This window comes from Capra hircus, chromosome 16 (assembly GCF_001704415.2).
Source record: "Capra hircus breed San Clemente chromosome 16, ASM170441v1, whole genome shotgun sequence".
Classification (NCBI taxonomy): domain Eukaryota; kingdom Metazoa; phylum Chordata; class Mammalia; order Artiodactyla; family Bovidae; genus Capra; species Capra hircus.
The window spans coordinates 47,835,058-47,857,796 of NC_030823.1; the positions used below are offsets into that span (position 1 = coordinate 47,835,058).

Consider the following 22,739-nt stretch of genomic DNA (forward strand, 5'->3'; position numbering starts at 1 on the left):
TTATTTGTGGGTTTACTGCTGAAGAAGCTAAAAGACTTTAAGCTTCACATAAATTAGAAATAGTGACCAATTTTATCCTATGGGATAAAGAGAACATTTTATGAACACCCTAGTTGTGCTCCCACCAGAGGTTCATACCTCTTAATCTCTTCCTGTGTTTTTTTATTCCTTTTGAAAGGGGATTTTTACCAGCCAACAAGGCTATTTTGCTTTTCAAATAAGTAAAACAGTATTTTCTCTGCTGTAGACTGGTTTTAAGCTTTTACTAGTTTTGATTTTATGATTGTTTCCATTTTGAAGTTACAGTTTGTTCCATATGTATATGTGTATATATATATATATATATATATATATATACACACACACACACATATAAGGGCTTCCTCTTATATGTGGAAAGGGAAGCCTTCCACAAGTGGCTCAGCAGGTAAAGAATCCACTTGCATTGCAGGAGACTTGGGCTCAATTTCTGGGTCAGGAATATCCCCTGGAGGAGGGCATGGCAACCCACTCCAGTATTCTTGCCTGGAGAATCCCTATGGACAGAGGAGCCTGGAGGGCTACAGTCCATAGGGTCACAAAGAGTTGGACACGGTTGCACATATACATAAACTTGAAATTTAGGGGCATTACAGTTTAAACAGCAAAAATCGGTTCTCTTACCTGCATAGGCAGGGTGTGTGAGTGAGCCTATGCACAGGAGGGAGGGGGAAGCTGGTGTGAACTCTGGGAGAGTATGGTTCCATCTGTGCCATTGCTCATCTGCTGTTAAAAACTAGATCAGCACTAAAAACAAAAGCCTGCAAAGCAACGTGTGCCCCGAGTCCTGGGAGCCCAGGGGCCTGCACCCACCCCTCCCCCACTGCTGCCACCACCGGGGGCAGAGAAGCCCTGGGTGGAGGCTATGCCTTCTGGATCTGGGGTCAGGGCTTAAGGCAGCGACCCCCTAAGCTGCTGCGTTGGAAGCAATTCTGTAGAGGTCCTGTGCCCCCACGTGGGTATTCTGGAACGCTCTGAAGACCTGCAGGGCAGCTGTTCTCACCTGCACTGTAGGCAGGGAGACTGGCTCAGTGCCCAAACCTTGCGCCTCTGTGCACCCTGTAACGGGGATGTGGGCACAGGTTCCAGCCAGTGGAGTCCAGATCTGCTTGTCTCTGCCTCAGTCCCCCCCTGCAACGGAGCTGAGAGGAAGGTGCTAACAAGGCCCCCACCTACCCCCGTGCACACAGCAGATCCGCCCAGGCAGCCTCCACTCCTTCAGCTCAGGTGAGGAAGGTGCTGAGCCCACGGTGGGGATGGGGGAGACTGAAGGCGTGGGGCCATCCACCTGCCCGAATGGCCTTGAAATTGCTCCAGGCTTCTTTCTGGCCCAAGGTACCTGGGGATGCTTCCCGGTGGGGCGGAAGCAAGCCCCCCACCCCCCCAGCTTCAGGAAGAAGGACACCACAGCCTCCACCCCACCCCCACCCAAGTGTGAACACTCAAGTGCAGGGGCAGTGTGCAGGCCCCTCCCCATCAAGAGGTATCCCACAGGGCAAGTGGAGAGTGGAGTCAGATACTGAAAGGGGTGATCTTGTGAGCAGGCAGCCTGGGTCTGGCTCATCCCCATGATGCCTTTCACGGCCCTTATCCTGAAGGTTGAGGGCTCCCCAGGAGTGGCCCACAGCCACCTCCACACCAGTCATCTGGCCATGCCTTCACTATTAGTGCCTCCTGGTGTCCAGAGACCAGTCCTGGAAATGGAGGGGAGCGGCATCCTGTCTGACACTAGGGCGACTGTTGGCAGCACTGTGAGGTTTCTGAATCGAGATCTTCCTTCCCCTGGGGGGTAAGGACACAACGCTTGAGAGTGACGTTCACCAAATTCGGGGATCCTAAGGCTGGGCCAGAGGCAGGAGGGCAAGTGAGGCTGGCGCCCAGGGCCTCCAGCCCCCAGCCTCAACCAGGGCAGGGACATGGGCGGGGACCAGGGTATGGACAGTGATGGAACTAGGACTCAGGCAGGGAAGGGGATGGAGAGGGGTCTGGCTGGACTGGCTGCCCCTGCAGGCTGACCCAGCAGCTGGGCCAGGCTGGGGAAGGTGCAGCCATAGCACTGGGGTCTGCCTGCACCATCCCCAGGATCCACCTCGGCTGTCTTCGTGGACTCACCACAATGGCATGGGTCCCTTCATGATGGAATCCTGAGTCAGGCGCGTCTAAGCTGTGCACACGGAACCATCCTGTGGTCTGCCATGTGCAGCTTAGCGCATGCTCTCCACACAGCCATCTGCTCTCAGCTTGTCTCACAATGCACTATTCTCTTTCCTGGGGATGGTGGGTGGCGGTGTCCAGTGTCAGCTCCTATACACCTGTTACTACCCACACTGCCTATCAAGACGGCTTGTGTTAGCACAAGCTGTCGCACAGCCACCTAGAAACCTACTCCAGGAAACTAAGCAGGCGAGAGGACATGCAGGCCCCAGGAACCGAGAGCCACTGATACTAAGCATGTATGTACAATCTTCCTAGAAGTCACTGAGGAGACCGAACGCTCTTCTGGGTGTGGCTGCAGCGCACGCGGAGGGAAGTGCCAGGGTGGACGAGATCTTAGGGGCCTCCCCTCCCCTCTCCTGACCTTGGGACAGTCACCGCCTGTCCTTCACAGATGGAACTGGTCACAACGTGACGAAGACAAAAACGTGTCTTTCCTGTGTGGGGTCACAGGGTGACAAGGGTGAAATCAGTGCAGCACAAAGGCTCTGCTGGAAATAAACACGGTATATTCTCAGCAGACTTCCCTGGTGGCGCCATGGTAAAGAATGTGCCTGCCAGTGAAGGAGATGCCAATCCCTGTGTCCTGAAGATCCCCCGGAGGAGGAAATGACAACCCACTCCAGTATTCTAGCCTGGAAAATCCCCTTGGACAGAGGAGGCTGGCGGGCTACAGTCCATGGGGTTGAGAGTCAGACACGACTGAGCGTGCGCGCGCACACGCTCACACACTACAGTCCATGGGGTTGAGTCAGACACGACTGAGCGCGCGTGCACACACACACACACACTACAGTCCATGGGGTTGAGTCAGACACGACTGAGCGCGCGTGCACACACACACACACACTACAGTCCATGGGGTTGAGTCAGACACGACTGAGCGCGCGTGCATGCACACACACACATTACAGTCCATGGGGTTGAGTCAGACACGACTGAGCGCGCGTGCGCGCACACACACACACACTACAGTCCACGGGGTTGAGTCAGACACGACTGAGCGCGCGTGCATGCACACACACACATTACAGTCCATGGGGTTGAGTCAGACACGACTGAGCGCGCGTGCATGCACACACACACATTACAGTCCATGGGGTTGAGAGTCAGACATGACTGAGCGCGCGTGCATGCACACACACACATTACAGTCCATGGGGTTGAGTCAGACACGACTGAGCGCGCGTGCATGCACACACACACATTACAGTCCATGGGGTTGAGAGTCAGACATGACTGAGCGCGCACGCACACACACACACGCTCATTCAAATGTACTGAAACACCAGAGAGCAGACAACGCACAAGAGCCACCCACACACAGATGACTCACGCAGACCCAGGCCTGGGCCTGCACCATATATAGGAAGTGCAAAAAAAGCAGCAAAACTACAGTGTCAGGGTACAAGGGGGTGCTGTAGGGACTGGTGATCATTGTTTTCTTGAGCTTTATGATGGCTACACAGATGTGTTGCGTCTGGACTAAATCCACTTACGCTGTGTGCACACTTTTCTGGAAGTCCATCACCCTTCAATACAATGTTCAGAAATTTCAAAACAAAATAAAACTGGCAATTCTGCTGGGGTAAGGGGCTAACAAAAACAGGAGCAGAGAATAGTACAGTCGACCTCAGCACTATTCCTCTCACCCCCTCCTCCAAACATTTCCGGCCCATGGGTCCGAACACAGGGAAACTGTGCTCCCAAGCAGCCTTACAAACTTGCCTGCCCAACAGAAACGCCTGTGGAGCGTGTAAATCCCCACACCCGAGCTGCAGCCCAGACTGCTAGGCCAGCATCTCTGGACAAGGGGGCTGGTGCCTCATTCATTTCTAATTTCCTGGTGACTCCAATACACAAACCACTAACCTATAAAGAAAAAAAGTGCACAAGGTGCTTGTTAAAAACAGCAAAGACTACTTATTTGACGCTTGCGACAAGGGAAAGTCATCTCAACTCTCATTACAGGACGGCTGGGGCTTTATAGGGCTTCCCGAGTGGCGCAGTGGTAAAGAACCCACCTGCCAACGCAGAAGTTGAGGCGCAGGTTCGATCCTTGGGTCGGGAAGATCCCTTGGAGGAGGAAATGGCAACCCACTGCACTGTTCTTGCCTGGAGAATCCCATGGACAGAGGAGCCTGGCCGGCTACAGTCCATGGGGTCGCAGCATCAGACACGACTCAAGTACACACGCACGGGGGTGATTACAGCCACAGGGCAGGGAGAGGGAGCCAACAGATGGGAAACTACCGAGATGAACTTGATTGAGTTTGAAGGCTAGAGGACTGTGCCACCCGGAAACGTGTACTTCGGTACATTGGCTATTCTGAGCTGTGTGCCCCTGAAAATCAGTCAATGCAGGGAGAGGCTTGTCTGAACTTCCCTTCTTGCCTAAACAGCCTCCCAAAGGAACTCAGTCGTCCGAGACCCCAGAGGGACTAGGAGGAACAACATAGCCGGTGTCACACGGTCCTCCCGCCCGTCCGTCTTCTAAGGCCCGTTGCTCTCCCCTAAAGGCCACTCATCTCCTCCCCCTTCGTCCTGTATAGGGGCTTTTAGCCCGGGAAGTCACGACGTTCCCGGGCACCTCCCCCGGGCCATGAGGTCGACGCGTCCTCTCCGGTCTTTCTTAGGGACTCGGTCGTCCCCGCTGCTTCCCGACAGCCTCGCGGGTGGGAGGGCTCAACCGGCGGCCCGATGCTCCAAGGTCCCACGCCCACAGCGAGAACCGGGTCCAAGGCTCTACCCGACTCCTTTAAGAAGCTCGCGGCGGCGCTCTAGCGTCCGCGCCGCTCTCGATGGCGCCTTCCGGCCCAGACCGGAAGCTTCACCGCTTGCCCCGGAAGCGCACCGGCAGGGGCTGCGGGAGCGGCGGCACGATGGCGGCGGCGGCTGCGGTGTCAGAGGCCTGGCCAGAGCTGGACCTGGCGGAGCGGGAGCGACGGCGGGAGCTGCTGCTGACGGGGCCCGGACTGGAGGAACGAGTGCGCGCGGCGGGCGGGCGGCTGCCTCCGCGGCTCTTCACCCTACCGCTGCTGCATTACCTGGAGGTGAGCGGCTGCGGGAGCCTGCGCGAGCCGGGCCCAGGCCTGGCGCAAGGCCTCCCTCAGCTGCACAGCCTCGTGCTGCGGCGCAACGCGCTGGGGCCCGGCCTGAGTCCAGAGCTCGGCCCGCTGCCCGCGCTGCGTGTGCTCGACCTTTCGGGCAACGCGCTGGAGGCGCTGCCACCGGGCCAGGGCCTAGGCCCCGCCGAGCCGCCGGGCCTCCCGCAGCTGCAGAGCCTCAACCTTAGCGGCAACCGGCTGCGCGAGCTGCCGGCCGACCTGGCGCGGTGCGCGCCGCGCCTGCAGACCCTCAACCTCACCGGCAACCGCCTGGACGCATTCCCCGCCGCGCTCTTCCTCCCCGGCGCGCTGCCGCTGCTCAGCGAACTGGCGGCGGCTGACAACTGCCTCCGGGAGCTCAGCCCTGACATCGCCCACCTGGCGTCGCTCAAGGTCAGCGGGGCGGGCGGGCGAACGGGGCGGGCCCTCTGGTAGCCGCGGTGGTCGATCTTCTCCCGGTGTTGAGCCGTTCCTCCTCGGCCAGGAAGGGCCACCGCAGCGTCGGCACCGCTGGGAAGCCAGTCCACCCCCAGGTCCCTTCCCACTCGCCTGACCTCCATCCTCGGGTGGTCTGGCGGCTCTCATCACATTCTGCTCACATCTGGGCTTTAACGCTTAACACTTTGATTGTGTTTCTTGATTGCCAACTGGATGGGCTTCCCGCTCAGGTCGGAAGCAGGTCAGCAGCAAGGACTCATTGCTAAATGTTTGTATCTCCAAATATTTGCGAAAAGACAGTGAGGTAGCTCTGTGCACGGGACCTCCCAGACAGGCAGGAAGCTGTGAAATGACTGGAATTGCATAAGGCCCCTCGTGTGATCTCACAGGATAGTTCACTTGATCCCAGCAGCGACTTTTCAAGGCAAGGGTTGTTATTCCTGTCGTACAGGATGCGGGAAGGATTGCCCAGAGTACACAGCGAATAGCTTGCAGCATTCTTTAGACTGTTCTGTCTAGGGACTGCTTGCTTGTTTTATTTATCCGGGGACCCCAGGTCAAACAATGCTGGGCTCATAACTAAGGCCTAGTAAATCTATTGAGGAAGAGACAGAAGGGCAGAGGTTGTGGTACCATGGCCTAAGTCCAGTCTGGAGGCTGAGGCTCTTGTCCTTAAAGAGGCAGGCCTATGTTTCTTTCACTTGTTTTCCATCCCTTTTGTGCAGTCTTAGCAAATGTGTATGCAGTTTAGCAACGGACCTTTTTGCAGCGGGAATTGCTCTTGAGATGTTGCCAACTCATTTTACAAGTGTCTGTGTGTCAGGATTAAAAAGCAGAGACATCGCTTGCCGACAAAGGTTGGTATAGTCCAATCTGTGGTTTTCCCGGTAGTCATGTTGGGATGTGAGAGTTGGATCATAAAGAAGGCCGAAGAATTGATGCTTTCAAATTGTGGTGCTGAAACGACTCTTGAGAGTCCCTTGGACACCAAGGAGATCAAATCAGTTAATCCTAAAGGAAATCAACCCTGACTGTTCATTGAAAGGACTGATGCTGAACCTGAAGCTCCAATACTTTGGCCACCTGATGTAAAGAGTCAACTCATTGGAAAAGATCCTGATGCTGGGGTGACAGAGGATGAGATGGTTGGATGGCATCACCGACTAGATAGACATGAGATAGTGGCGGACAGAGGAGCCTGGCGTGCTTCAGTCCATGGCATTGCAAAGAGTTGGACACAACTTAGTTTCTAAACAACAACATCATTGTGTCAGGATAGAAGTCTCTGTGTGGAGGGTCACGAGAACAGAGTGACACACACTTGCTGGTGTTTCCAGGAAGGCGCTCAGGAGGCTCCTGGAACGACTCCCAGACACTGGTTTCCAGGGCTGTAGCTTCCCTAAGAGGCTCGTGTGACACATGGTGTAAGCCCTTTCTGTTCCGTCACCCATCTCCTCTTGATTTTACAGAAGGTAAAAGTTTGGGTTTGTTTTGTTTCTTTAATGTTCTGTGTACCTCTGCATACCTGCCCAGTAAAGTCGTCTTTGTTGTGCCCAGAATGCCCTCACTCAGGTCAGAGAGAATGTCTCACTGCTCCACCTCCAGTTTCCTGGCCCACCTTGTTCCCATTTCTAGACTCCCATCCATCTCTGTTACATGAAGAGGCCGTTTCTTGGAGAGCATCACATCAGAGCTGCTGGGAATCTGCTTGGACTTGGATGTCCTTTGGGAGCCTTTTCTAAAGTGATCCCTCCCTGGGGGAACGGCTGCTCGAACTGGGTGAAGCAGAGTCCCTCCACCTGCTGGAGCTTCAAGGACACCGGTTTTCTCTGTCCTTCCTGCACTGTGGGGGGACAGCCGAGCTCAGAACCGGAAAGTGTGGGTTCAGTTCAGCGTCTTGTAGTAGCGCCCTGGGTTCCTGCCCATCCCCTCCCCCGTGAAAACTGTGAGGGTGACCCTGGTGTCATGAAGAAAGCATGGTGACAGTGCTGGTGCGTGTCTTCTGTGGCTACATAGCTGTGCCAAGGTTGTGGCTTAACACAATGACAGCAGTTTTCTTGGCTCCCAGTCGTCCGCTCTGGGCTGGCCCAGCTGGCCCAGCACCTCCTGGCTGCTGATGGCCCGTGTGGCCGCCGTCAGCTGCCGTGGGCTCAGCCTGGGCTCAGCTGACACGGCTGACTCCTCTCCCTGTGTCATCTCGGGACATCTCCCGCCCCAGCCAGATGGTCTGCCCTCACGTGGTAGCTCAGGGCTCCAGAGCCGGGCCTTCTTGGGAAGCAGACACGGACCCCACAGCCCGCTGAGCCCACTGCATCCTGCTGTTTCTGTAAGTAGAGCTCAGTTGGGAGTCATGGGAGACACAGCACGTGGATGTGGACACCTGGAGGGGCCGCCAGAGTGACAGCACACAGCCCTGCTTATCCCACTCAGCCCCAGTCCACAGAGGGCCCCTGCGAGCACCTTGGTGTCCACTCACCTGGGAGTCGTGCACCGGACCCTCGTCTCCACTACAGCCACGGGGGCAAGGAGGCTGCACAGAGAGCTGTCCTCCCTTTCCCGGCCCACGCTGCCTGAAGAGCCCAGCTTCCTCCTTGGCCCAGCCTCAGGGCCCCCAGCCAGGCTTCTCCCCATTGGGTTCCATTACCCATGGACTCAGCCGCTGGACTGCGATGAGCCAGAGATGGGCCCCCACACAGCACTCTGCCCTGTCAGTGACCGCTCCCCAGACCCGTGGCGCTCCCGTTGGGGACCGCTGGAGGGATGGGCAGGACACACACGCCCCCAGCTGTCCTGGGATAGCACATTTGTCAGCTGAAGGAGCACCGTGTCCAGGGTTTGTCCCAGTCCTGCCAGTGCCAGGCCCAGTGTCACATACAGGACTCCTCCCAGAATCAGCTTCCACAAAGAAGTGTCTTTCCATCTTTTTATTTTATCAGTTGATGCTGGAGATGGTGGGTCCTGGGCCCCTCAGCTGGAGCAGAGGGGTTCTTCCACACCCCCGGGGATAGTGTGTGTCTGTGGTCTCAGCCAGGAAGTTAGGGTCCTTACCCTGCAGTGTGGCCCCTCAGTGGTCAAGTTGTAGTCTAGGATGAAGACTGGCCGTGCCCAGCCTGTGTCACCTACAGGAAGGAGGGAATGGGTGGGTGTCCTGGGAAGATGCTTTGAAGGGGGTGCCTCCAAGTGCACTTAATTCTTCCCTTGCTGATTATGCATTTCTTACCTTCTGCCCTCCTGTGCAATTGAACTCCCTGTGTGGATGTTACGTCTGGGTTTCTCCCATCTCCTGGAGCCCCAACACTGACCCCCCATCTCCCTCCAACCCCGCCCACCACCCCCCCCCCACCCCCAGCGCTCCTGGTCCATTTGGGGAACCTGTGGACTCCACTCCACATCAAATCTGCGGCTTACGTGGGGCTGGGCGTGGCACATGGTGCTGCTGGGGTCAGTTTTTGCTTGTTAGTGGTCTCCAAGCCCCCAGAGACCCAGCAGCTGCCCAGTCCCCTCCTCTGCCCAGGGCCTCAGGGCATGTCCTGAGCTGCCACCACTTGTTGCTCAGAAATACCCAGTGTTAGTGATTGTTGCCCTGTATGACCCCACCCCAGTACCACTGCACCTGCCCTGTGGAGACCACTTCACCAGGCTGCTGGCCTGGCATAGCTCTGTTAGGGCTGGGGATCCCTCCTGCCCCCATTCCTTGCTGGCGCCTCCCCTGCTGCTGTCTCAGGGCCTTCTCACCACGGAGGCAGATGCACTCCACCGCCAGCGGCTGTGGTTTCATGCCACAGAGGTGCCAGTGGAGTCCAAGCTGTTCGGCCAAAGCCCGTCTGGATGGTACAGGAGACCCCAAGGCTGGACGTGCAAGTCAAACCTGACTGTGACACAGCAGCCCTTTGCTCCTGCTCACAGCCTCCCTGCGGGCACGGGGCCCAGCTCATCTGGCCCCAGCCTGGCTGAGTGTGCACGTGCAGACACAGTCTAGGTGGCCCTGGCCAGTCCTCCAGAGTAGGCATCTTCTGATGCAGGACACGTGGGCTCAGCACTGCCCAACTGCGGGACAGGGGCATCACCAGGTCCTATTGGGTGGGGGTGGCGGGGGGCAGGGTGTCACAGGGTGGCCTGGAAGGGCCACGTTTCAGCCCATCTGCCCACCTGTCCAGTCTTGCCCACATGGAGGGACTGCCCAGGAGAGGCAACACTGTGACTGCTGAGGTAACCTGCAGCCCGGTGACCGCTGAGTATTCAGTCCCTGGGGACACTTGGAGACTGCACTGGGCTCCCCTTTTCTGTTTCCAGGTTGAGTGCAGGATCAGACCCTGCCTGGCAGCTGCTCCCTTTTCCCCAGGCCTCTTGTCCTGCCAGGCGGAGGCTCTTGTGTCGCACACCCACCTGCCATGGCCCTCCACACTGCTGTCCCAGCCTCGCTGCAGCCTGACTGCCGAGCCAGAGAGCCCCAGACAGGAGTGATAAAGAAGGGTCCCTTTGTAACTTGGGGTTGCCTTCTGTGTAACCACAAGAAGCCCCTGCCCACCTTCCCAGCTGGTGACAACCCTGCCACCGGCTGTGGGTCTTTGGGGACCACTGTGTCCCAGTCAGGACCAGGACTCCTCGCAGGCCACGCTGGTGTGAGTGCTGCTCCCTGAGTGTCCAGAGGAGCCTGCCCGCTGGGTTGTCACTGGGGCTCCGCAGTGCTCTCACCCAAGCACTCCCTGGTCCTCAGTCCTCAGGAGGCCCCTGCCACCCATCACTGTCTCACTTTTCAAAGACCAGACCCCTGTGCTCGCTCCAACTAAACCAGGCCAGCAAGCTTCTCCCCAGGCCACCCTGTCAAGTCCCTAAGCCCAGGTCAGGTGTAAGCAAAGCTGTGCAAGTTCTTGCCAGAGCTCCCCACAAGAAGCCATTTACTTGCAGGGCTGGATGGCCCCTGGGACAGTGGTGTGGCCAGTCTCCTGCGAGGGGCTGTCCTCTTTACCACCAACTGAGTTGTTCCTCACCTCCCCCACCCCCAGGGCATAGGATCCCCTGCCCTCCACCCACCACCTCTTAGCCCAGGTCAGCGACACTCATGACTGCTTCCCTCATCCTCCTGTCTCTTACGGGCCTCCTGATGTACAGACAGCAGTGGCCCCCCCACTCCCTCCCACATCACAGCAAAGGGCCCAGAGACCTCCCAGCATTGACGTAAACGCACCATCACAAACACGGTACAGGAGGATCCCCTGTGTGCTGGACACGCCACATCTCAGCGTGGAGCGTGACGCTGTCACTCATGCTCGGCTCTTTCTCTGCTGCTCATTTACTTACAGACATCTTGGGGCTTCCCTGGTGGCCTTGCAATGCCAGGGGATGTAGGTTTGATCCTTGGTCTGGAAATTAAGATCACACATGCCATGGGGCAACTAAGGCCACCAAATAAATATTGAAAATGATAAAAACACTATCACTATTTTGTGGGAAATTCGTTTTTCATGTGAAGTTCCTACTTGTTCTTAACCAAACATTCCCCTCCTTCCTTGCTGTCTTTTTCCTCACCCTAACTGTCGAACTGAAACTGCTGTAGTTGACAACCATGAGCACACAGTGGTCAAGCAGCATGTTAGAGAGGTGACTGGCAGGCCATCCACACCTCCCCTCGGTGGACAGTTCACGTTGTCCATACTGGGCACCGGGCCAGGGGCAAGTATGGCGTGTGCTGTGCTGCTGATACAGGGCAGACGGTCAATGAGGGTGGGCCTTGGCGCCTCTCATGGCCCGGCAACAGGCCAGAGCTGGGGATCTGATGTGTCCCGGTCTCCCTCACAGACGCTGGACCTGTCCAACAACCAGCTGAGCGAGATCCCGGCAGAGCTGGCTGACTGCCCAAAGCTCAAGGACATCAACTTCAGGGGGAACAGGCTGCGAGACAAGCGCCTGGAGAAGATGGTCAGCGGCTGCCAGACCAGGTCCATCCTGGAGTACCTGCGTGCTGGGGGCCGGGGCCGGGGCCGAGGCAAGGCCGAGGGCCCCGACAAGGAGGAGGGCCGGCGGAAGAGGCGGGAGCGGAAGAAGAGGGAGAGCGGCGAAGGCGCAGACGCTGTAGTGGACGAGGCCAGCCGGCTGCTGCTCCGGGTCCTGCACGTCTCGGAGAACCCCACCCTGCTGACCGTCCGGGCAAGCCCCGAGGTCAGGGATGTGCGGCCATTCTTCGTGGGCGCCGTCGTGCGGGGCATGAATCTGCAGCCTGGGAATGCGCTCAAGCGGTTTCTGTCCTGCCAGGTGGGTGCCCACAGCTGTGTGCGTGGGGTGGGGAGGATGGGCCGTGGGCCTGGCGTCCTTGGGCGTCACTCCTGCAAAGCGCCTGGGTTTCCTCCCCTGACCCGGCCTGGGCCTGGGCGGGTGGGGAGAGGCCTCCATCCTGAGTCTTTACTTGATCTCACATGAGATAGTATTAGGACTGTCAGCTCTCGCCAGCACGTTATTGAGTGAGTTGTGTCTGTGACAAGAGGAATTTGTTGTCTTTATGTGACATCTGCCCAGGTTTTAAAATAAACAGCACATCCTTGCCCGTGGGAAACCCCAAGCATGATTGCGTGGCTGAGGCCACCTGTGGAAGGCCGTGCGTTCAGGGAGGGAGCCGAGCCAGGACCTGAGATCCGGCCTGGTTTTTCTTGTGAAGTCACACTTGTGCTTATTCACTCATAAACTTAGCTCGAGATGGATCCTTGGAAGTGTTGAGCATCGTGTAGTAAGAGTTGGGGAAAGAGAAAATCCTGCTAGTAAGCAGATAACAGTTCTCTAAGGAAGGCTCCACAAGAGAAACAGGTGGCTGGGGAGGTAGAGAAAGGAGGCAGCAGGTGGGGCTGCTCTGGAGGCCAGGGTGATGGGGGGCCTCACACGCTGAGCGCCGCCACCCTGGATCCCCTGCTGCAGACGAAGCTGCACGAGGACCTCTGTGAGAAGAGGACGGTGGCCACCATCGCAACCCACGACCTCGGAGCTGTCCGGGGGCCTCTGCTCTACGCTGCCCGCCCACCACAGGACTTCAAGGTGAGGCTCACAGCCCAGTGTGCAGTCTCAGTGTTCCGTCTGTGGCTTTAGAAAAGCATGCGTGTGGACGATTGTCAGAGCATCCTGGTTAGAATGTGACCCTGCTCTGCTGCAAGAGGATAAGGCAGGCTGTGTCAACAGTTATTTTCAAAAGTAAATTCATTAAAGGAGGTGTGATTTGAAAGTGATTCCTTCACCTGCTCATTAACTTAACCAAAACTGCTATTTACATCCCAGTTGCAAACCCCCTGATCTGGGGCTGACTGCAGTGTGCATTGTCCTGTGAAGGTCCTGCTCCTAGTCTCTGTTCCTACATGAGGAATTGCGGGCCCCGGCAGAGGAGGGTTCCCCAGGGATGGCTGCCTCAGAGCCACAAGCGTGGGGATGCACTTGTGCCTTAAGGGGTTTCAGGTTCAGCCCCTGGGGTGACCTTTGAAGGCACGTGTCCACACGTGGCGTGGAGGGAGGGCTCTCAACCAGCTGGCCCTCTCGCTGGGACCCACAGCACCAGGCCAGTGTGAAGCTCTCCCCCTTGTAGATCATCCCCCTGGGGCGCCGGGAGGTCAAAGCCAAGGACCTGGTGCGACAGCTGCAGCTGGAGGCCGAGGAGCACAGGAAGCAGAAGAAGCGGCAGAACGTGTCAGGCCTGCACAGGTTGGCGAGGGGACTTTCACTCCTCCCGGGGATTCACTCTGGGGGCACTCACACTGTTAGCACTGCGTCTCCTGGCTTCAGAGAATCAGTGCCTGGCAGGGGTGTCATCTGGGGAAGGGTGGCCATTGGCACATCCACTAAGTGCCTGGGACAGAGGCCAAGGCAGGGGACAGCCGGGCCCACCGGCTGGGATTGGGCCCCTTGGAGTCCCAGGGAACGTGCCCTTGCCCTGACAGAGAGCCCCCTCCAGCCTGCGTTTACACCGAGCCTGAGACTGTGTGTGCTCCACCAGGTACCTGCACTTGCTGGACGGGAAGGAGCACTACCCCTGCCTCGTGGATGCAGACGGCGATGTGATCTCCTTCCCACCGATCACGAACAGCGAGAAGACCAAGGTGGGGGCTGCTGTCAGCATGAGTGTTTCTGAGGCCACGTCACATGTCTCGTTCGCCTGCGTCGCTGCTGGCGTCCGTGGCCGCCCACGACTCACCGTGTGCGCTGCGCTCCTCGGGGGGCCATGTCTGGGTCCATGTGCCACAAGGCGTTTCCTGCAGGAGAGACATCAGAGCTGAGGCGTCTGCTTGTGATAACTTGGTTCTTTCCTGAAATCTTCCCAATTTCTTTTTAAGATTAAGAAAACCACAAGTGATCTGTTTCTGGAAGTGACGAGCGCCGCCAGCCTGCAGATTTGCAAGGATATTATGGACGCACTCATCCTGGTGAGCCAGCCCTGCCCCACCCTGCGCATGCCACCCACCAAGGCACTGCCTCCACGGGACTGATGGCCCCATCCATGGCCCTTTACCATGACTTCCCTGGGTTCGCTTTTCTCTCTCGATTAAGAAGATCTTTTTCATTTGCAGAAAATGGCAGAAATCAACAAGTACACTCTGGAAAACAGAGAAGAAGGCTCCCTCTCGGACCCCGAGTCTGATGCCGTCTGTGGACACGGCTCAGACCCCAAGGCGACTCCAGGTGCCGAAGCGACAGGGAGCACCCCGCTGGTGGTGGAGCAGGTCCGGGTGGTGGACGAGGAGGGGCACCTGAAGGTGGTGTACCCGTCCAAGACGGACTTGGACTTTGCCGCTGCCCATGTGACCGTGCTGCGTTGATGGCCAGGCTGCCACCTGAGGCTCCCAGGTTGCGCCATCCACCGCGCCAGCTCCTCGGGGCTTCCTTGGGGTGGTATTAAACAATTCTTCACCTCGGTGTTCTTAGGATATATGCACCCTCTGTTCAGTTCTCCATCTGGCCTGCCGTCAGGGGAGGCCACAGTGTCCGCCTTCACAGCCGGAGTGACTGCCAGCGCTCTTTATGAAGTCACTCAAATGTTGGAATTAACTGCTCACAGGGTTCTGCAATCATGTAGACACACAGCAAATCACTGTATTCAGGGGGAAAAGGACACCATAATTGGTGTGAATGTTCAGCTCTAGGTTGAGAAGCTGAACCCTGTGTGTGTTACTGAGCTGCACAGTTATTTTTCTACGATTCAGGGTCTTTTAAAGTCCTCTGGCGCCAGCACTGCAGCTTAGAGACAAGGGGCAACGTCAGGGTCTCCAGGTGCCGTAAACCATCATCTTTTTATAAAAACATTTTTTAATGTGACCTTAGAATTGGTCCAATCATTTTTCTTACTAGTGCTGCTGGATGCTTTGGGGGCGGGCTGCAGAGCCTGCCGGTGAGTGACAGCCCTCCCACTGCACTGGCCAGCCCTGGGGTGGGGTGGAGGTCACTCTTGTAAACCAGCACCACCAGGTGTCACTCCTGAGTCTGGAGGACAGTGCGCAGGTTTCCCACCACAAAACAGGCTTCCCGGCGTGGACAGGGCGGTCAGCCATGCTCAGCTCGAACCAGGATGAGCTGATGGTGCCTGGAGAGATGCGAGGAGCCTGACACTTGGAACCACGGGGCACGTGCCCTGAGAGGCTCAGCATCACCCAGCCTTCTAGGTGATTCCAGCTCCACCTGGCAGTTCTCAGACTTCACTGCTCCAGGAGCAGCCGGGACAGGACAGTGGGACCCGCCAGCTTCCCCATTGTGGAGTGACACCGTAGCTTCTCTGCTGTTTGACCTGCGAAGGACAGTGTGTTTTGTCAGAAGGACAGTTTTGGGGAGGCAATAGCGAGAGCCCCACCAGACCCCAGTGTGCAGCCATCGGCAGCAGAGGCCCACACCCCGCACACAGGGCCTGCCACACAGCCATGTGGGTTTCCCAGGGCCCAGCCAGCCCACCTGGAAGGATGTGGCAGGGCTGTCTTGACACCCAGCCCAGCTCTGCAGTTGCCAGCATGACTGCCAGTCGTCAGCCCTGGGGCGGCCACACAGGCAGGCAGAAGAGGGCGCCCGTGACTGTTCCCCAAACCTACCGGATGTCTGCCTGGTGCCTCCACGTTGTCACTCTGTGACCTCTGGCTGTCAAGGCTGCTGACGCCGTGGCTGGGATGGGCGCGGACATCACAGCAAAGCCCTGCAGGCAGCTCTAGGCCAGGGCCACAGCCAAGCCGCTCCCTTGGCTCCCAGCTGGCTTCAGCGGCCACATGTCACCAGATCTGGGGCCTCCCTGATGGTGGGGAGGCTGCCAGCCCTCCGCTCTTCTGGGGCAGCTTGATTGCGTGTGAAGTTTGGAAACATATTTAATGTACAGCAGGAAAACTCTGATGTTTTTGTCAGTCCAGCCCTCTAATAAAAAACGTTTGATAAGAACATCTGGGCTCCTTCCTGGTGAATCCTTCCCAGGATTTCTGGAGGAGGGTGTGGGGAGTGTCGGTGGGAAAACTGTGGCCCCCCTGGCCACAAATAGCAGGACACAGTTACCACCTGTTACAGGGGCCTGTCCCAGAGAGGCTGCTGCCCTCAACCCCACCCCGGTCCTGGGAACCAGCTCCTGTGGCAGTGCACAGAAGACCCCCACCCAGGGACAAACAAGGAGTCAAGTTGCTGGGACCCCAGCAGACCACCCCAATCCTAACCTGCTGAGGGAGGGGCCAAGCCCTTCCCTTCTCCCTACTCCCCCAGGGCTGCCGGGACATGGCCTCCACCCTGGCTACGGAGTCCATCTGGGGCCCTGGGCAGAGGGGTGGGGTTGGGGGGAGGGGTCTCAGGTAGCTCGTGTATGTGTGGGGTGGGGGGCGGGGTGTGTGCCCTGTGTGTCCCTGCCTGCAACCCCCACCATGAGCCAGGCACCCAGTGCCAGCAGAGCCCAGGGGCCGAGGTCACAGAGCATCCATCGGTGTAAACTGGTGGCCCCAGCTCTCCATTCTGAGACCCACTGGGTCATGGGGGCACACGGGATAGGGCTGGCCAGACCCAGGCACTGTGTACAGCTGCCTGCTGGCAGCCCCTGCCCACCCCCTGCCTTGCCCTGGGCAAGACACTCCTGTGCATCAGCAGACTTGCTTCTGTGGTGGAGGGAGGGGGCTACCAGAGGAACATGGCCCTGGAGGCTGCAGGCCATCTCAGAAGCCAGGGAGGCCAAGCTGGCCTCAGAAAGAAGGAGTAGGGTGCAGGGGACAGCCAGGGTGACTCCTCCCTTCTGTCCCGCACCGTCACCCCACTCCTGTCCAAGGCTACACCAGGCCTTGGGAGATCCAGCCCCTACCCCTGGACTGGACTGCTGACCACTTAGAGCCCAGGGAGGCCACCCAGCCTAAATCTGCCAGGCTGGTGGCCCCTGCCCACCTCCCCACAGTCCCTGCCCCAGTGCTAGTCCTGAGATTGCCGGAGGGGACTCCCAACTGGGGCATCAGAAAGAGGCCAGACAGGTGTGGGTCAGCTGGCGCCCCCTCCCCGAGTGGTGGGTGGGGATGGGGGGGGTCTCTCTAGAGATGGATGCTGAGGCCCCAGAGGCCAGGGTGCTGAACAGACCCTCCACCACGGCCCCTTACCCTGCTTTCCTACCCCCTGCAGCAGGCCTTGCTGAAGCATCACTGCTGGGGGAACCCCCGCCCAGCAGGGAACTCAAAGCCAAAGGGTCACCTGGGTGGTGCAGCCCCACCTCATGCTCACCTGACCCAGGCCCACAGCCAGTCCCGTGGGGTCTCGGCCCTCCCTGGCTGTTCAGCCTCCAATACCCAGGTCTGCTGAGCCCATGAGGGTCCTGACTGTCCTTCATCTCCTGCCTTCAACTCTAGGGTGAGGACACTGTCCTAAGATGGTGTCTCTCACAAAGGTGCCCAGAACAGGAGGGCCCAAAGGCAGGGAGACGCTATCCGTGGTCAGGAGACACAGGAGTAGGCCTGGCCACATATGGAAACTCAGCCCTGCCCCATGTTCTCACCTCCTGCCAGAGGGCCTGGCCAGGACTGGGTGCATCCCAAGGCCAGAGCTCAGCGAGAGGCCTCCCAGCCGCTGTCCAGATGCCCTCCAGCCAGTTTCACATCAGTCACGCCTCACTGGGGAGGCCCACAGGAGACACCATCATCCATGTTTTTGTTCAACAGACATTTAATGACCACCTCCGAGTGCAGGGTCTGGGCCTCCCACAGGGTGTAGGTGGAAGGGCCAGGCTCCTGCAGAGCCCACCCGGTGGGGTGGACAGCCCCAGGGAACACGCCCACGTTCCTGGAGGGACAACACAGCAGTGGGTCTTGGGCAAGGGCCGAGGCCCCCTTCCCCCTCTGCCCAGGAAAAGACTCAGCCCCTGGGGAGGGTGGATGGACAGAGAGACATACATACCCCTGCCCTTAGAGGCATCCTTCCACAGCGGGAGTCAGAAGGGCTAGAGAGGGGAGGAGCTTGCAAGGCCGGACACAGCCCCACTGGAAGCCCACCCAGGGAGGACCCCAGTAGGGAGAGAAGGGTGGTTTGGGGGCCCTGGGCTGCAGGCCTAGCCTGGGTGTGTCCTGCAGTCAGGTTGGGACTGGTCTTCCAGTCACGTGGGCCCCTGGGTGGGTATGCGCCAGGCATGCGTGTGTGTGCTCCCATGTACCTGTATCCCTGTTTGGCTGTATGTCTGTGGGTGCCTGTGACAGCTGTGCACACCGGTGTCCATGCGAGTCCCTGGAATCTGTGCATTGGTGCAAGGAATGCCTGTATACATGGCGAGGGGCTGTGTATACACGGGGGGGCTGTGTATAAAACAGGAGGGGCTGTGTATACACGGGGGGGCTGTGTATACACGGGGGGGCTGTGTATAAAACAGGAGGGGCTGTGTATAAACGGTGGGGGCTGTGTATAGACAGTGGGGCTGTTATACAGGACTCTGGGTACACCATGGTCTGTGTAGGCAGGTGGGTCCATGCACATGGAAGGGTTCTCGCACACAGGGGGTCCCTCCAGCCTTGCACCTGGGGGTGTGTCTGGGCAGCGTTTACTTGCACTTGTGCACGTAGTAGCCAGTGACGTAGCCCAGGATGAACACGACCCAGAAGAGGACCATGCCCCCCAGCACCTTCATGGCGATGCCCAGCTTGCCCGAGCACAGCTTCTGGGAGACCCTAGAGTGAGAACCGCAGGCACGTGAGCCCCGGGCAGCCCTGACTGGAGTGGGGATGGGGGCTGGGGGAAGAGGAGGAGCAGGCCCTGGCAGCAGGGCAGCCTGGGCACTCTGAACTCAGAAGACAGGAGGGGGCAAGTGAAGGAACAAGTCAGGGCAAGTGTGGGGCCCGGGTCTGCGGACACGGTGGCTGCCAGGAAGGACAGGAGGGGTCTGCATAGGGCAAGGTGGGGCCCCTCCTTCCTGGCCCCTCACCTCTGCCAGCCTGAGGCCTCCTCTGTGCTGGGCCCGCTGGCCACATGGACTTCATCCGGGTGGCTGTTCTCCCACCTGCTGTACCTGATGCTACTCTCCTGGGGCTCCATCATGGGGGCACAGGGTTCTGGTGGGAGAGACAGAGGGTGGACTGAGGCCTGTTCTACCCCCAGGGGGCCAGTGGTCAGGTTCCATGTGCCATTGCTTTTAGGGTGAGGGTCTGCCTGGGGGTGGGGCCAGGGCAGAGGGGCACTGAGGTGGGCTGGCTCCTTTGTGTGCTCACTCAAGTCATGTCCAACTCTTGGCGACCCCATGAACAGGCTCCTCTGTCCATGGATTTTCCAGGCAAAAATACTGGAGTGGGCTGCCATTTCCTCCTCCAGGGGATCTTTCCAACCCAGGGATCAAACACATCTCCTGCGTCTCCTGCATTGGCAGGTGGATTCTTTACCACTGTGCCACCTGGGAATTTCTTCCCACATCCTTTCATCTGGCTTTAGGGATGCGGAATGGTTAGGCCACTTGCCCAGGGTGACGTGGGAGGAGGCAAAGAAGGAATTCCAATAGTCTGAAAGTCTGCCAAACCCTGTCCTCAGGAATGTGAGAGTCTGTGTTTCCACCAGCTTGCTCCGCCCTGGGGGTCAGGCAGACACAGCTGCTGCCACCCTGGAGGGCCCTTGGCTGGGGTCAGGTCACCAAGCCTGATAACATCCTGACCTCCTCCCATTCCTGCCAGATAAGGCCCCAGAGCCTTCCCTGGAGGCTGGGAGGCAAAGGGCTGGCGCCTGCAGAGTGGCAGGCCTGAGGGCAGCTGGTAGGGCTTGGCAGCAGTGGCAGTAGCTGTGAATTCTGGCCTGTCCCCTCCCTCACCTACTGCTATACCCTGCTGGTGGTCAAGGGGCTTGAGAGCCCCCTCACTTTTAGAGGCCTGAGACTTTGCTGCAAAAACCTGACCTGTCTTCCAGGTAATCTGGGACACAGAGGCTTAAAGGCACAGAGGGCCACTTAGCAAGAAGCCAACCCAGAAATTATGAAAGCAGGTGGTTCTGAACCCACTTCAACCCCCTCCAGGTTCAGTTCAGTTCAGTTCAGTCGCTCAGTCGTGTCCGACTCTTTGCGACCCCATGAATCGCAGCACGCCAGGCCTCCCTGTCCATCACCAACTCCCAGAGTTCACTCAGACTTGCGTCCATCGAGTCAGTGATGCCATCCAGCCATCTCATCCTCGGTCGTCCCCTTCTTCTCCTGCCCCCAATCCCCCCCAGCATCAAAGTCTTTTCCAATGAGTCAACCCTCCAGGTTGCCCTTTCCCAAATCCCAGACTCAGAGGATGAAGGAAGGGAGCTTGTCTCAAAGCCACAAAGCCTGTTCTTCCCGTGGGAGCCTGTGCTCTGGGGGCAGCCATGCAGGCCAGGTCTCAGGCCCCAGGGAGGCCAAACATTTGTTGACTGTGGGTTCTGCTTTCCCACGGTGTGTCCAGCAAAGGGGCTCTGAGCCAGCTCGGTGCGCTACCTAATGTCCACCCCTCCCTCCTGTGGCCAGATCCCCTGTCTTGTTCCAGGCTGCAGTGTCCCAGCCCCAAGCGATGCTCATGGGCTAACACAAGTTTTGATTGCTGCTTTGTATGGCATCACCGACATCAATTTAAGCAAGTTCCGGAAGTTGGTGATGAACAGGGAAGCCTGGCATGCTGCAGTCCATGGGGTTGCAAAGAGTTGGATACGACTGAGTGACTGAACTTAACTGAACTTCCCATGACACCTGCATATGAGCAAGGTGCTGGAGAGCAGCAGGAGCAGGAGGCTTTTGCTTTTGTGAAAGAGAATAGCCACCTCCTTCTCTCTTCCTTGATGTGATGGCTGGAGCTGAGCAGCCACTTTGCAGCCTGGATATCCTGAAACACTACCCGGTGGTGCTGAGTCTTCAAATGCACACCCACTGCCCACCCATGGGTTTCTTGGTGTGAGGATGGCCAGCCCAATCTGCTCCAGCCTGGCATAGTGGGGTCCTGGTGTTTGTGATAGAACGGGTTCCTGACTGATGTGGACTGTGGCCCTCAAGTCAATCTGGCTGGACAAAGCCACCAGAAGCTGCTGATGTGCTGGAGCCAAGGTCTGAAGGCTTCGCTCACTCATCTGTAGCAGCCTGACCAACCCACACGTGATGGCCACAATGTCACAGGACCCTGGGGCTGTGCTGCCTGGCAAGGACACCTGCTAAACCCTGGAAGCCTCACTCCCAGGGGTACCACTGCCTCTTGGGAGTGTGTGGGGACAGAGTTCTGGGCACACAGGGACTGTACATACATTAAGACCCCTTCACCCCAATGCACTTCCAAGGAGCCCACAACTTACAAGAGGAGAGTCTTGACGTCAGGGATTGAAGCCTCTGGGATCCAGAAAGATGGTCAGAGCTCAGGCCAGTGAATCTCACCTCCCAGCTCGCAGTTTGGGGTCTGGGGAGTCTCAGAATTCTCCAACCTTAAAGAAAGAGAAAATTTAAAAAAGTGAAGAAGAGCAAGAGTAGGGAAGGGAAAGGGGCTCTGGGGCGTCCCAAGCGGCCAGCAGGAGCTGGCCCGGCAGTTGGCCTCGGGGGTCTGTGGGCCGGGGGACCATTCAACCCCGCCCCCACCCCAGCAATTCCACTTTTCCGGGCCGGGCGCTCGCAGGCCAGGGAGACCGCGGCCCCGAGGGCGGGAGGCTGTAGAAACCAAGCCCACCACCTCCTCTCACTGGCTACTCGAGGAAGCTGCACTCCGACCCCGCGTCTCACCTGGCTCGACAGTCCCCAGCCGCTCCGCGCCGCAGACGTGTCCCGGGCCGGAGTCGGGCGGGGCTTAGAGGGGGCGTGGTCGGGTGGGTGGTGGGGCCTGAGCGGGGGCGGGGCCGGAGGCGAGGCGGTGGATGGTGGGATCTGGACAAGGGGCGGGGCGTTGGCTCGCTGGGTGGGGCCTAAACGGGGAGGTACCTGGGGCCGTGGGTGGGTGGGTGGCCGCAGGACTCCTAACACAGGGGTGGGCCGGGTGGAGGAGAGCGGCGCTTCCCGGGGGCGTGATGGGGGCGGAGCAACCCAGAGCCCCAGGCCTTCCAGGAGTCGCGTTCCTCAGGGGCCGCAGGGGCCGCAGACCGCGCTGCTCCGCGGTGCCCAGACGCGGCCGGGATCTCCGGACTCTCTCCCCACTGTCGCAGTTTCCCCGCCGGGAGCCGGGCTCGAGCGCAAAAGCGGGTCCCGGGCGCGCCTGCCGAGCTAGAACCGAGGCACTAGGCGATTCGAGGAAGCTCCCGGGGCGTGTGCAGTTAGGCGCCGGTCTTCGGGGGCCTTCTGCTCTCTCGGAGAGGCTAGAGGCCTGGGCCCGGCGGCCATGCACCTGACGCCCTCAGCGGGCGGGCGCTGCAGTAACGGAAGGATGCGTGGGCAGGTGGAAGTGGAGAGCAAAGGGAAGAGGCAGAGGACCCGGTCTACTGAGCACGTGTTTGTGTGCGGGGCACAGACCTCTGTGTACAGCACAGACAGGCGAACCTGTGCTCTGCAGAGCTGTCATCACCAGAGCGATGGACGGTCAGAGAAGTGCG

General features: G+C 58.6%; 2 protein-coding genes across 2 annotated transcripts; one reads left to right on the forward strand and one right to left on the reverse strand.

Annotated features, from left to right (window-relative positions):
• On the forward strand, positions 4,372-16,181 carry LRRC47 (leucine rich repeat containing 47). Its single transcript, XM_018060460.1, has 7 exons — positions 4,372-5,753; positions 11,598-12,050; positions 12,705-12,821; positions 13,360-13,475; positions 13,768-13,870; positions 14,105-14,194; positions 14,339-16,181. The coding sequence occupies exons 1-7, from the start codon at positions 5,055-5,057 to the stop codon at positions 14,585-14,587; spliced, it is 1,827 nt and encodes a 608-aa protein (XP_017915949.1). The 5' UTR covers positions 4,372-5,054; the 3' UTR covers positions 14,588-16,181.
• On the reverse strand, positions 16,054-22,000 carry SMIM1 (small integral membrane protein 1 (Vel blood group)). Its single transcript, XM_018060461.1, has 4 exons — positions 21,940-22,000; positions 21,522-21,647; positions 19,168-19,294; positions 16,054-18,913 (listed from the first exon to the last, which is right to left on the reverse strand). The coding sequence occupies exons 3-4, from the start codon at positions 19,278-19,280 to the stop codon at positions 18,787-18,789; spliced, it is 240 nt and encodes a 79-aa protein (XP_017915950.1). The 5' UTR covers positions 19,281-19,294; positions 21,522-21,647; positions 21,940-22,000; the 3' UTR covers positions 16,054-18,786.